At 40.5% G+C, this 13,226-nt stretch overlaps 1 protein-coding gene across 14 annotated transcripts in view; it reads left to right on the forward strand.

Moving 5' to 3' along the window:
* The window catches only part of CAMK2D (calcium/calmodulin dependent protein kinase II delta), a 117,888-nt gene extending 105,516 nt beyond the window's left edge, over positions 1-12,372 (forward strand). For 12 of the 14 annotated variants that reach the window (XM_050320730.1, XM_050320732.1, XM_050320729.1 and 9 more), the window contains 5 exons: positions 4,321-4,396; positions 4,978-5,072; positions 6,022-6,250; positions 9,716-9,764; positions 10,312-12,372. In XM_050320730.1, the coding sequence (XP_050176687.1) occupies positions 4,321-4,396; positions 4,978-5,072; positions 6,022-6,250; positions 9,716-9,722 (407 nt within the window). In that variant the 3' untranslated portion in view covers positions 9,723-9,764; positions 10,312-12,372. Of the gene's footprint in view, positions 1-4,320; positions 4,397-4,977; positions 5,073-6,021; positions 6,255-9,715; positions 9,765-10,311 lie in introns of those variants that run through there. The other 2 variants (XM_050320733.1, XM_050320738.1) reach the window with 2 other exon arrangements.
* Positions 12,373-13,226: the final 854 nt, after the last annotated feature.

A 13,226-nucleotide genomic window follows, 5' to 3' on the forward strand; every position in this document is an offset into this window, starting at 1 on the left:
AGCTTAAGGTGACTTAAATTATTATTTTCAGAAGCAAAATGCTGGTGTTAGTTCTGGAGGAGAAAAAAAAAAAAAAGATGGGTGATGTGGTAGTCAGTGAGTTACCAGGGGTTCTTTTTTTGTGTTTCACAAAAAGGGAAGTTTGTGGTACATGTATTTCTGAAGGCCTCATTTTCATATATCTGCAGCTCATTTTTATCCTGCACCTTCATTCTACGATTCAAATACCCAAATATCCATTGTTTCTGTGCGATTCTTGTAGATTGAGTTTACAAACTAGGGCTACAGAAAGGGAAGAAAAGCCCCAGAGTTCCCTTCTGGAACAGTTTTTGCAGTTGTTTTGTACCTTTTTTATTTTCACTGTGATGCTTGATTTCACTAGGTGGGAGATTGATCCTTGTAGGTTTAAAGGATTGATAGTGTTAGATGCTTTTTGCTTAAATGGTGTTCCCACTTATTTTGTGTTCTTTAGATATTAGTGTTAATGATGTTCTTTAATTGTGAAAGATTATCCCCCACCCTGTAGCTGAGCAGGAAGAAAAGGTGGAGAAATATAGCTAGAGGTTACTGACTCATTTAAAGCTAACATATGTGCTACTGCACTGCTGCAGAAATCATTTCAGCCAGTGTAAGAAAATGTTCCTGTTCGTTCTCTTCTGATTATTTGGTCTTTTTATAGCTCTTCTGCATAATATTTTTGCTTGAACTGCCTTTGTATTAGTCATAAACCTTCTCACTTGCCAAAGCAAAGATTGTATATTTTTTGAACTGCTAAAACCTTATTAATTACCTTTACTTTCTGACCCTGTGGGGGTAAAGGTTCTGTTTGAGGAGTAGGTCCGTGACCTTTTCTTTAATGGATTTACTTCACACGTATTCTGAGCAAAGACTGTAAAAGCCACCATCTTTTCCACACAAGTTTACCATATCTACAGGCTGTTTCATTGGCAGTTGTCAGGAAAATGGCTCAGCACCTTTGACTTCTTTTAACAATATTCTTGCTTTACATCTCAGTTGTTTTAAAGACACCAGGTGTACTTTTGCTCAGTCACCCTTTGCTTACAGAGAGTATATAATTTTATGCCATGGAAAGCCATTGTGATATTCTAAGACACTACAAATGGGTCAGGCTTTAATTTTTGAATTGACTTTTACTGCACTCTGTAGAAAAATAACTGAACTAGTTTTATCAGAATCTCATCACAATGGTCAGTTTTCTTTAGGAAGTTTAATTGCCTTAGTTTTATTTAGGAAGTCTTCGCTGCACATCAAATGAAAAGTATAATAGCATAAAATTACCACTGTACATCAAACAGCATAATTGCCCTAGAATTCAATACAAGCTAAGTTCACTATTGGATAAAAAAATAAATAATGAAAAAATCAAATGAGAATGGTGATTGCAAGTGACAGTTATCTGGCAGATGGGAACTGGCCAGATGCCTCTTCCCTAATGCCTTGTGTGTTCGTTTGTTGTCCTTGTATAGATTGTCATGTGTATTTGGATGGAAAAAAAAATTGGATGTTTGGAAGAGCATATGTTACGTGGAGTCCATCAAATTTATAATGAAAATTTGGTATTTTTTTTTACCTCTTTAAGAACTGCCAATTACTTCTGTCAGCTGTTGTCTGCAATAGCAGGACTTTGTTCCTCCTCAATAGCCATTTCACCTTAGTTCATCTCCAGAGCCCTCCCTGTTTCTTCTTTGCCCTAAGGATAAGCACAAGGATTTGACTTGGTACCCGTGGCCACCAGGTCATGGCTGCACTTTTCTTCTGCAGCTTTCCAGTCTCCTTCCAATTTTCTACTTGTTGTATTTCAGTTTTCCCATCTCCTTTCCCTTCCTTCCTTACTTCTGGGTTAAACCTCTGCTTCCAAGACAATGGAGCAGAAATACTTTTGGTATCTGTTTGTGGTCTGTCTCCCTGCATGCAGGAAGATGCGAAAGCTAAGATAAAAACAAACCCCCCAAAACAATCAGGAGGGGGTTTGTGTAAAACCACACTGGCTACTGAGATTTTTAATTAGTCTTTGACACCTGCCGTTATTTCATACTACCTTGTTTCTTGACCATTTTTTCCTTGCAATGAGGTAAGGGCTGAGAACGAGGCGAAGGTTCTGCACATAGGATAAATCATTTCAGGAACTCCACTCTCTGAATTATTCTCCATCTCTGTCTTTGGTTCTCTTGGCAAGGAGACTGCACGTCAGATCACTAAATAGGAAGAAATCTAATTTTCTAATATATGTGTAATTGTATGTTGTTGAAAAGGTAAGAAGAATGCAGTTGCTTTCATAGAGTTTCATGTGGTGCTTGTAATTTTGTAGGAAAAAAATGACTTGAAAGGCAGATGGTTTGGCAACATCTTCCTGTCCCGAGAACAGGCACTGGAAGAACTGACACTAGTGCTGAAGTCAGATGTGGATTGATTGGAGCCAGTGATAACTGCTGCAATCTCCTTTCCTTGCTTTGCTGGCCTGTAGAGCTTCCTGATGGATGTGTTTTATATTCCACAGACAGGTCTGCAGACACAGCTCTGCTAGATGTTAGTACAGCCTAGAGAAGCTTTGCTGGAACCATATTCTGTAATATTAGGTGGCTTCTGTCAGAAAGCTTCATGAGAACATACATCCCACTGCAATTTCATTTTGCAACTAAACCCGGGAAAAACAACAATTTGGTGATATGGTTCAATTTCTCCCTCCTGGGGTTGATGTTGAATTATATCTTTTATATCTCAACATCAAAGGTGTGATGGTAAGACTTGGGAAAGAAATGACTGGTGTTAGTGAAAAAGGAAATATTGCCAATTGTCTCCAGCCAAAATTACGTGTCCATGTGGTTTTATGTCTCTTGCCTGTGGAAACTGCAGGACCTTAGACATATTCATTGCTTATATAGTTATCCATTAACATGATCTCATGATCGTGTAGCAGCTGATCAGAGATTTTTACCTCATTTCCCACTGTCTGATTTAATAGTCTGCAATTTCCTAGTCTCTGATTGAAATGTGTTACTGGCTTATTTAATCAAATCCTTCAGCTCCATTATATTTATGTGAGATGTTGCATGCAAAACTGGTAATTTCTTCACTGCACGAAGTCGGCACATTCTGGATTTTTTTGGCAGCCTTCTGTAACACTGCCCCATTATTTCTTACTCAGCCATCCTACTCCTTGGCAGATGCTGACAATGCCATACAGTGTCCAGGCAGTCTGCTCTGTGTCATTTAAACATACGACAATAGGCACATTTGTGGTCTCTTCATTATAAGTCTTTGTTCTTTCCACGCTCTTTGTGAAAAATAAGGCAGTTCATTCTTGACATACTCTTACCCATCGTGCTATCTAGTAGACAAGAGCTCCTCACAAGAAGTCTCACTAGGCTTACATCCACTTTTTTCTCCATCATGTCTTTCCTTGCTGGTTTCTTTCTGGTTCTTTTTCTTTGAATATATTAGGTGTGCACTTAGGAGAAGGTTAACACCACAATGCCAGTTCCTGAGCACAGCATTGGAGACTTACTTTCAGTATGTGCTCCCCAACATTTTGTTTTAGAAGAAGAGTGTGATCTCTCTCAGGACTTTGGTTTTAGCATTCCAGGAATGTTTTTGTGTGTGTTTGTTAATGGTTGAATCCATGTGTAGGAGTGTGCAGGAGAACTACAATTGTTGCTTGCACAAGAGAGCTACTGCAGCCTGGTTGCTTGCATTTATTTTTCTCTCAAGTTTGGGTTTTCCAAATGGATTCTCTGATGTTTAAGAAGGAGTAGACACTGTATTGTAAATAGACACACATGGATACATGTGCATCTTATGAAATCCTTGAGCTTTGCACCAGAGGATCTTCATTACAGGCTCAAGGTCTAAATTCATTTTTACTTAAATGTTCACATTTGGCCAAAACAAACAGCAAGTGTTGAAAAGATTCCTGAAAATCAGCACTATACACAGAAAAGGTAAAGGCCTCCTCCTGTGTGTATGAAACACAAAGCATTGATTGTAAAACAGTAATCAATTCCTTGAATTTGGAGTTAAGAGTTGGGCCTTGGTTTGTTTTGCTTTTTAAGCAGCAGATCCTTCAGTGAAGATGATTAGAAGTGTGAAAGTGGATTGGTTTTGATGTGTGTTTAATTTCCTCATGGATACAGGATTGCACTGAAGGCAAGTCAGTGTTAAGCAGCAAAGTAACCTCATGTCCTTTGGCCATAGAAAGGAGGAGAGACAGCTGCTGTGCCAGCTGAGGGATGACAGGATACCTGTCAGCTGTCACCTTCCACTTTGCCTTCCGTCCTAAGATTGGTTTGTATCTCTCCCCAGCTCGTAAGCAGGAGATTATCAAGGTGACCGAGCAGTTGATTGAAGCCATCAACAACGGAGACTTTGAAGCTTACACGTGAGTTCCTCATTTCGCAGGGAGTGAGGAGAGTTGATTTATTTGACACACTATGTGTAAATATGTGTGTTTATGTAGGAGAGCCTGTGCTTGTGTTTATGGTTTGTTGGAACTCCTCCTCATGAAACACAAAACATGTTCGTGGCTGCTTTGCCCTGGCTTTACACGTTGCCACTTTCAGAGGAGCTGCTTGTGTAAATCCAGCGTAGTTACATCAAAGTGATTAAATCTTGCTTAAATACTGATGTGAGAAATAAAAAAATCCTTTGGTTTTCACAGCAGCAGTTTTCAGTCACAACTAAAAAGTCCTGTGAATATCATACCTACCACTGACACGTGGGAACTACTTTGGTGGGCCTTTTTGGTGAAAAGATGATTTATATGAAATCTAGTCCACCTGAAGTAAGCAGCCAACTGTGCTAATTTAGGTGATACCAGAATTTTATTCCTTCTCCTCATTTAAATTCTGTTCTTTTCCAGTGTGATGGCATGTCTGATTGGAATAAAGGAAACATTTAAAAATACCCTCTCCCAAGTTGTGTTCCATAAGCATTCATTACAAACTTTCCTCTTTTCCACAGGAAAATCTGTGATCCAGGCCTTACGTCTTTTGAACCTGAAGCTCTGGGTAATCTGGTAGAAGGGATGGACTTCCACAGGTTTTACTTTGAAAATGGTAAACATTCCTGTTTCATTTCCAAACCCTCATCCGTTTTGGTGACTGTGTTTCTCCCATCTAATTAGCATTTTGGTTTGGGAGTGAATTGAATTGGGTAGGGGAAGGGGGTGTTCTTTTTTCCAGGGTTCTGCTATGTATTTCTGCTGTGCTCATTCATGTATCACAGGGCGCCTCAGGTAGTGGTGAACAGTTTCAGGTATTTCTCATATTTTGTTGTTTTTCTCATGGGGAAATAGATGTGCTTGTACTTTTTTTACACTAAGAAAGAAAAATTACCCAGAGAATGGATTTATTAAAGTTTTGGAGGAGCATGTGATGTAAGTAACCATTTTAGAGCAGACTTGACTTAAAAGGAAATAAAGTACTGTAAATTAAGGTATCATCTTATCCAGTAATTTCTGAGCAATGTCTGAGCATAAAGTGGGGTTATCATATTCTTGAATCTAAATATTCCATAATCTAAATGGGATTATAATACTCCTAAATTCTCTTCCATTTCCAAACCAGCATTTTATGTATCTTTCCTTGTAATTTTTCCTTTCATTACCACTGCTTTTTAGTTTTCCTACATATCAGCATGTAATAAAATATGATAAAGAATCAGTTAAAAGCTGAATAATTTTGGATGAAAATATTAAGTACAAATGTTATTAGGCATAACAGTGAAAGTGAAATATTGGGAATCTCAAGATAGTGGCCTTATTAATCCATGTAGATCTATGTTTAATCCATGTAGATGCATGGATTAAACATATTAAGTATATTTGATGGGAAAGGGGAAAACATACTTCATGCTGTGACTGTGCTCATTTCTACAATGGACCTGAGTCATCAGTCACGGCCATCAGCAAACAGCAATTATTAATTTATATGTGCCACGCTCGAGGTTTTGGTTTGCAAAATGGGGCTTACACGGAGAAAATGTGTGTGCGTGTTCGTTCCCCAGCTCTGTCCAAGAGTAACAAGCCCATCCACACGATCATCCTGAACCCTCACGTGCACCTGGTGGGCGAGGACGCGGCCTGCATCGCCTACATCCGCCTGACGCAGTACATGGACGGCAGCGGCATGCCAAAGACCATGCAGTCCGAGGAGACGCGCGTCTGGCACCGCCGCGACGGCAAGTGGCAGAACGTCCATTTCCACCGCTCGGGCTCGCCGACTGTACCTATCAAGTAAGAACCAACCCGTAGATGCTTCGGTCCTTAAAAACTACGGGCTTGGTGGCATCGTTGCTTGTTTTATGTTATATCCACCTGTGTGCATGTGGTGTGGGTGGGAATGTTTTTAAAAGGACACTCTTTTTGGTGGTTGTTTTCCACTGTGATGCTCACTGATCCAACTCAGGCCCTGAGCTGGCAGCTTGAAGAGCAGGAAAAGGTTTTAATGTAGGTAAGGCTTGATGGATGTCACACAAAACAGGATTAGAAAACCTGAAATAGAATTTCTGGAATGTCTGGACAAATTAAAAGCAAGAGGATACATGAAGCTGTTAGTGCTGACCAGAAAGTTTCAAGGAAAGTATCACTGTCATGAAAAACTGAAGTTTAACTCATATTTATTGTGGTTTCCAACCACCTCTGCTTACTCAGGTCTAGGTATGTTCACTGCAAGTTGGTTTTGAGCCAGTTTACATATTTAATTTGTAAATTAAGTCATCCCAGTAGCTATCACATTCTTATCTCTTTCCCCACGCTCATCCTTCCTTATCTGCTGCGTAGGCACTGTCTCACAGCTCTGACATCCGTGTGGATCAGCCTCTCATCTGTCCAGTCATCATCTTCCCCTCTTGTTCATCCAGGCCCTCCCACGCCCTCAGAGTCATGCAGTGACCCGAATTCCTTGGGCCAGGCTGTCAGCAGGGTTAATTACAGCACACTCACAGTTGCACTAAGAAGATGAAGAGTCACAGCTTCCTCAGCAGGCTGTGCTCGGGTCCTCAGCTCCCCTCCTTCCTGCCCAAACCTCACCGACTTCTGCCTTAGGCTGGGCTCTTTCCAAATTAGGCAGCATTGGCACAGGCCTTGCTTTGCTCAGTTGTGAGCCCTTTCTATAGCATATAATTATATTTGTGTGACATTAACATTGTCTTAATGTTGTCAGTGGCTGAATTTCCTGAGGTGGATGATAAGGGCTTAGATTCCATCCTTCAAACTTCATCATGTCCTGTAATTTACTTCTTGTACCACTGTTCTCCTGTATGAAATAATACATGATAAAGTAAGGAACAAAATAGACTTAAGTGTTAAACGTCACAGAGATGAATTTTTTCTTGCTTTTTTTTTTTTTATTTAGGAAAAAAGTTTGATTACTTAGTGATAACTATTTTATTTCAAAATGTGAAACCAATGGGAATGGGAATGACATCATCCTTGGTTTCTCACATTCCAGCTGCACAGCCAGTGTTTAAACAAATAATACATAAAGAGTAGCTACATTTGCTTGAAATGCAGTGTTAGGTAGGTTTTTGGTGCTTTCATAAAGGAGTGTTTTGTCAAGGGATCTGGCCTGGGTGTGTGTAGAGCCCAAGTGAAGCAGGTCCAGTGCACCCTGGACAGTAAGTGTTTACAGCAGAATGACACGAATTGGACTAAAGAATTATGTAATCTTTTCCTTTGGGTTTTTCTTTCTCCCCCTCTGTTTTTTGGGGAGGGCTGTTTTTTTGCAACTGCTCGTGCTCTCTGATAAAGAGCAGGATTTCTGAGACTGCCATGGATGGAAGGAGAGGTAGAGACTTCTGAGGCTGTGTCAGTGGATGTTCAGACTTATGGAGTCAGCCAGAGGAGATTTCTGGATTGCAAGAGGGCATCCAAGCCGAAAGGGTCACAGAGGAGAGGAGCCTTAGAGCAGCACTCAGGCTTAAGGAGAGATTCCCTGAGGTAGCAACATAGCCTTAGATGCCTGGCACTGGCAACAATATCATATCAATCCCACGCCTCACCCTAATCTTGAATTCAAAGGGGGTTTTGGACTTGCTCATGTGATTGTTCTAAAACATCATTAATCTGATGGTTAGATGCTTTTCAGTCTAAAATTTAGTAATATTCAATGTATCCATGGTTATTCTTATTTCATCTTTCTTCTACTGTACTAGGGGTAAGCATGCAGAGCTGGTTTATAGGAGGCTGTTCAGATCACTTCCCACCTTCTATTTTCATAGAGTAAATAACCCACACTAACTCAGCTGGCTTTTTTTGGTAGGATCTCCATTTTCCTGGCTACCTTAATAGCTCTTCACTGTCTTTTTTTTCATTTGAGGTTTGTCTTTAGCTTGGATTCTTCTGAAATGCTCTGTCCAACTGTGGTCAGGGCTTTCTTTAACTCCACAATGCCTGTCTTTTCCCTGCTATGTTCTGGCATGGTTTTTGCACTTTTCTCATCTTCATCACATCCAGCAGCTCATCTGAGCCAGCCACATGTTTTTCCTCAACTCCCATTCCAACCAGTGAGCAGGTAGAAACTTCTGCTGAAGCGTGCAGCTTTGCACTTCCTGTTATTCCATGTAACATTTCTGGATTACCCAGCCTTCAAGGTGATTTGGTTCTTCTTGCACAATGCTCCTGTTTTCCTTTCTTTTTACAGTGCCTTTCACCTAAGTGTAAATATACTGCATGAGATCAGTCCTACTGCTTGTACTCAGGACTGGTGGATCTCCTCTGGGCTGATGCTTCCCCTTTCAGCCCAAACAGGGTCATTTTTCTTTTAATTATTTTACATATCTTTTCTCTCTTCCCCATCTTCTCAAGTCTGAGGGGAAGATTCCCATGTAGCACCATGCTAAAATTGCCTTCCATAGCCCATCCTGACCATCTTTTAGGATCTCTGAACTTCATCTTCACTTTTCCCAGTCAGAGCAGCAACAACTCCATTTTGGAAAACTACAGGAGAAATCTAATTAAAATATTGTTCTAGTTTATCCTTCCTTTATTTGAAATGTATACAGTCTACAGCTACTTATTTAATTATTACCAGTGTACAGTAGTTAATAATGGCAATTCCATAATAAGAAAGTATCTTGCACATCATGTCTGAAGAGGAATTTCAGACCTAATCAAGTCACAAAAGCAATTATAGCTGTGATCTGCTTTTGCAAACATCATATCCTAGATTATGTTAAATCAGTTGCTGCAAGCACAGTAGCTTGTTTGTTTTCTTGACTACAGGAGGCAGTGTGCATAAATCTAAGGGTATATCTGAGCTCTTTAATAGCTATAGGTATAGGGAAATGTTTCCTTATGGCAGAGAACTTATTTGGGAAAGAATATGAGAAAAATGTGTACTGAGTTTATAAATAAATTTTATGTGTAGAATTGCTGGGAGTCAGACAAAGCAAACTTGGGTTTCTGTCTTGTCCATTTTCTCTCTGAATGATAGGAGTGATGGTAGGAAATTCTCCTCTGTATCCATGTTCTTAAGAACCTGTGCTAATGTGTTTCCTCAGAACTGTGTCTGCTTGTCCACAGAGAGTGGACCTGCTTGGTACGGGCAGTTGGACCTAAAACTGACTCCCAGACCTAACTTGAGGCCGAATGAGGCTCGTGTTCCTTCCTTTATCCCAGCTTACAGCTTCTTGTACTTTGCTAAGTGCACTGGCAAGCGGCAGGGGCCGTGAGTAAGGAGTGTGTTCTGTGTTTGTGCAGTGCCTAGCGCAGAGGGATCCCCACCACGGCTCCAGCCCTCCATGCTACGGTAATACAAGCCATGTTCCAGCCTGAGTTAGTTACCTACCTCCTCTCACCTTCCTGCTCTTCCCTCCTCTCTCTGCATATGGCTCGAGCATGTCTTGCATGTTCATGACATCTGACTCTTCCTTGTTCCTCGGTGCGGTGCTTGTACAGACCCTCGGTCCGTGGCAGTGCCTGCGATGCCCATGCTGAGGAAGTCAAGTTACACTCAGAGAGTCACGTCTGAATTCAGCCCTCCCTCCTTTAAGGAATCCCTTAGGGCACTTGGGCTTCCTGCCTCAGTTTCCTTTTTTATTTTAACGGCCTCTTTGGAGTCCTGTAAAGATGGAAAATGATGTCTATAAAGTGGTTTGAAAAATAAAAGAATGCTTTGCCTGAGCCTTTGGGGTTTTTTTTTTTCTCCTTGGTTTTCTTCCCAATATCATTTTAAATGATGTTGAGTAGGTGGGGTTTTTTTTCAATAGCATTGGCTAACACTTGAGCATGTACTGTTACGTGGTGGTGATGTTATCAGTAATGGAAATCTGTTTTCTTTTTCTTCTTCCTCCCAGCTAAAAATATCAGCGGTGCCGCTCTTGCATTTTCTGTCCCCGACACACCTGGTTGATCACCATCTTGGCCATCCCGTTCTCTTCATGCATGTTTCTGAGTGCATGGAGTCGTGAAGGTTCTTCATGTAACACATTTGTGACGCACCACGTGGCTGTATATTCCATCTGTACACTGTTAGCATTTCAATGAAGGCGATGTTCCATGCAAATAGAGAATAACAAGGAGTAAAAGGCAAAAAAAAAAAACCAAACCAAAACAAAAAGAAATAAAAATGTTGGATGGACGGCAGTAGATACACAATACATCTGTCACTTCCTCCATTTATGCCAAGTTTTGAGAGACAACTTTAAAAACTATCCTGTTTATTAAAAAAAAAAAAAAAGGAGAAAAAAAAGAAAAAGTATATTTTACCTTCTTTTTTTAAGAACTGTTTTTTGACTCCTCCTTTTTCCCCCCCAAGTCCCAGGATTTTGCTTTGGTTCTGGTAGGAATGGTTAGGATTTCCGCTGGCAGCTCCGTTACTGTCAAACAGATTTTTATTACGGCACGTAGATGGACAAAATCACTGATAAATGTGGAAGTGATAATATCTTGGCTTTGGACCAGCTGAAGCCTTCTTAGTTTATTAGTCTGTGTAAACTGGAAAAAGCTCCTCATTTGCTGGCTTGGCCACTCCAGAATTAACTGTCAGTGTTCTGGTGAGTCAGCAGCTTCTGTTTTCCCGTGGAGTCCTTTTTGCTTTCTTATTTTGCTTAACTGAAAATTTCTATTGGATGATTAAGCAAAATGAAAAATTGTAAGGAATTAAGGAGATAATTGAGAGGCATTTTTGAGGATTAAAATGGAAGGAGAGAGAAAGATTTTTATCGCTTTTACGATGTACTGTAAATTTTCTAAGGAGGCTTTAAAAAAATATAAAATATATTATGTTGGTTAATCTATAGACCAGTTGTGTGGTTGATATACTCGAGAAATATTAGGCCTTAAAGCTGAGTATGAAGAGTTTACTTACATTACACTGCTGCTGTTGCTTCTCTGGAAATGAGTTATGGATACACCGGTTTTACCACAGATTTGTCTCCCCCTCTTCCCCCTCGATGCGCTGTTGGTTCCTTAAGCTCCTGGTGCAGCGTGAGGTGTCGAGCCCAGCGATTCCCACAGCGATGCCCGTGGGTTTGGCCGGAGGCAGCCAAAGGAGGGACGCTGTGCTGCCAGCGCAGAACGCAAACCTCGGAACAGGGACTAGTTTTCCTTCCCTCACGTTGCTGTGAAAACACATCCTCGCAAGAATTTCGGTTCCTTCCCTCCCATTCCCAATAGCAGAGCGCAGGGATGGGTTGTTTTTTCGTTTTTCCCATTGGTTACTGGTTCTGTTGGCAGGGCTCCCTGCTCTCCACAGCGCTGTACAGTGCATGGGATCTCCATCACGCTCCTTTTTAGCTGTTAAAAACTTACAACTCGGCAGCCTGAAGTTTTTAAAATGGGAAAGCTTCCTAATTTGTATCATTTCACTTTCTGTGTTGATGACTAATCAAAAGCAGTTCTTAAACATGTCGATGTTGTTACTAGTGGATGTATGGTAGATGGATTTAAGCTTCTCTGATAATTACTACATGATTTTAAACAATATATATTTAAAATAAGCATCTACAATAAATGTGTTGAGCCATATTAACCTGCCAATGGGATCTGTGAAAAAAGTAATGGCCTCATTTTTTTCTCATTAATTTCTTTACCTTTTTTTTTTTTTTTTTTTTTTGTGAAGCGGCTATAAGTGGCATAACTGTATTTAAAATTAACAAATTAGGTGTAGGGTGTTTTTTTTTTTTTTTTATACTTCTAACATAGCATGTGGTGTTGACGTATTACTGTAGACCAAGTTTGTCTTCCACACCAAGACGTGAGGAAATTGTGATTTGTTCTCTCCACCACAACTGAATTATACACTTCTGTCATTTTGGAACACTGCAGTTTACCATGGGACACAGTGTACATATTTCTTGCCATAATGGTAAATGATTGATATATTTAAGGATTAATAAATTTGTGATTTCTGCTGACATTGGGCTTGTGTTTTAATTTCCCAAGTAATTGTGATCTTTGCATCGGAGAACCCACAGTTTGTGTTTGAATTAAGTCATTGGAGATCCAGATGGAGTTTCTTGGAAGCTGAATTTTCAGTTTGAAAACAGGAGTGTTTGCTTTTGTGGTTTGTCTGTGGGTCAGTTCTGAAGTGCCTTTGCTGAGGGCCCAGTTGTACACTGTTCATGCTCAACTTTGTTGACGGACTTTGCACATACCTTGTACTCGTAGGTCCATATTTAGAAATGTTTTAGGTACTTTGCATGTTTCTGTAGCTGCCTTGCAGTGTTTCACATCCATGCTCAGCCTGTAACACAAGACTCTGTAAGAGCAGTTATTGTATGTTATATAACACCATAAAATATATATGGTAACAAAATGCCATAAAATGCGTTAAAGTCCATAAATAATTAGCATTTAAAATTATGTACCAGTTTAAAAGCTTTCATGTGTGTCTGTAGCGATTTTAGGCTTTCTTAAACCATGCTGAGCTGCAACTGAGAACAGTCTTTTATACCAGCAGAGAAGAAGGACGGAGGAGAGGAGACAACCTGCAGCTTTCCTGGCTCAGGGAATGCAGAGCTGGATCCCTGCGCTGCTGCGGGGCCAGGGCAGCGTGGCTGGAGCAGCAGCACTGGTGAGGGAGCCACAGCCAGTCCTGGCTTGGTCACAGTTTCAGTGCTTCCTTTTGGGTGGCATTTTGTAAACGAACAGAGAAACACTCAGCAGAGAGCTCAGGGGGTTGGAATTTGTCAGTAAACCCCAGTAGAAGCAAAAGCAGATTAGTTTGGTGGGAGGTTTTACATTTTGTCACATCACTTCTACCTACTTT

This window comes from Myiozetetes cayanensis, unplaced genomic scaffold (genome assembly GCF_022539395.1).
Source record: "Myiozetetes cayanensis isolate MyiCay16 unplaced genomic scaffold, myiCay2020 scf24, whole genome shotgun sequence".
In the NCBI taxonomy this organism is placed as follows: Eukaryota; Metazoa; Chordata; class Aves; order Passeriformes; family Tyrannidae; genus Myiozetetes; species Myiozetetes cayanensis.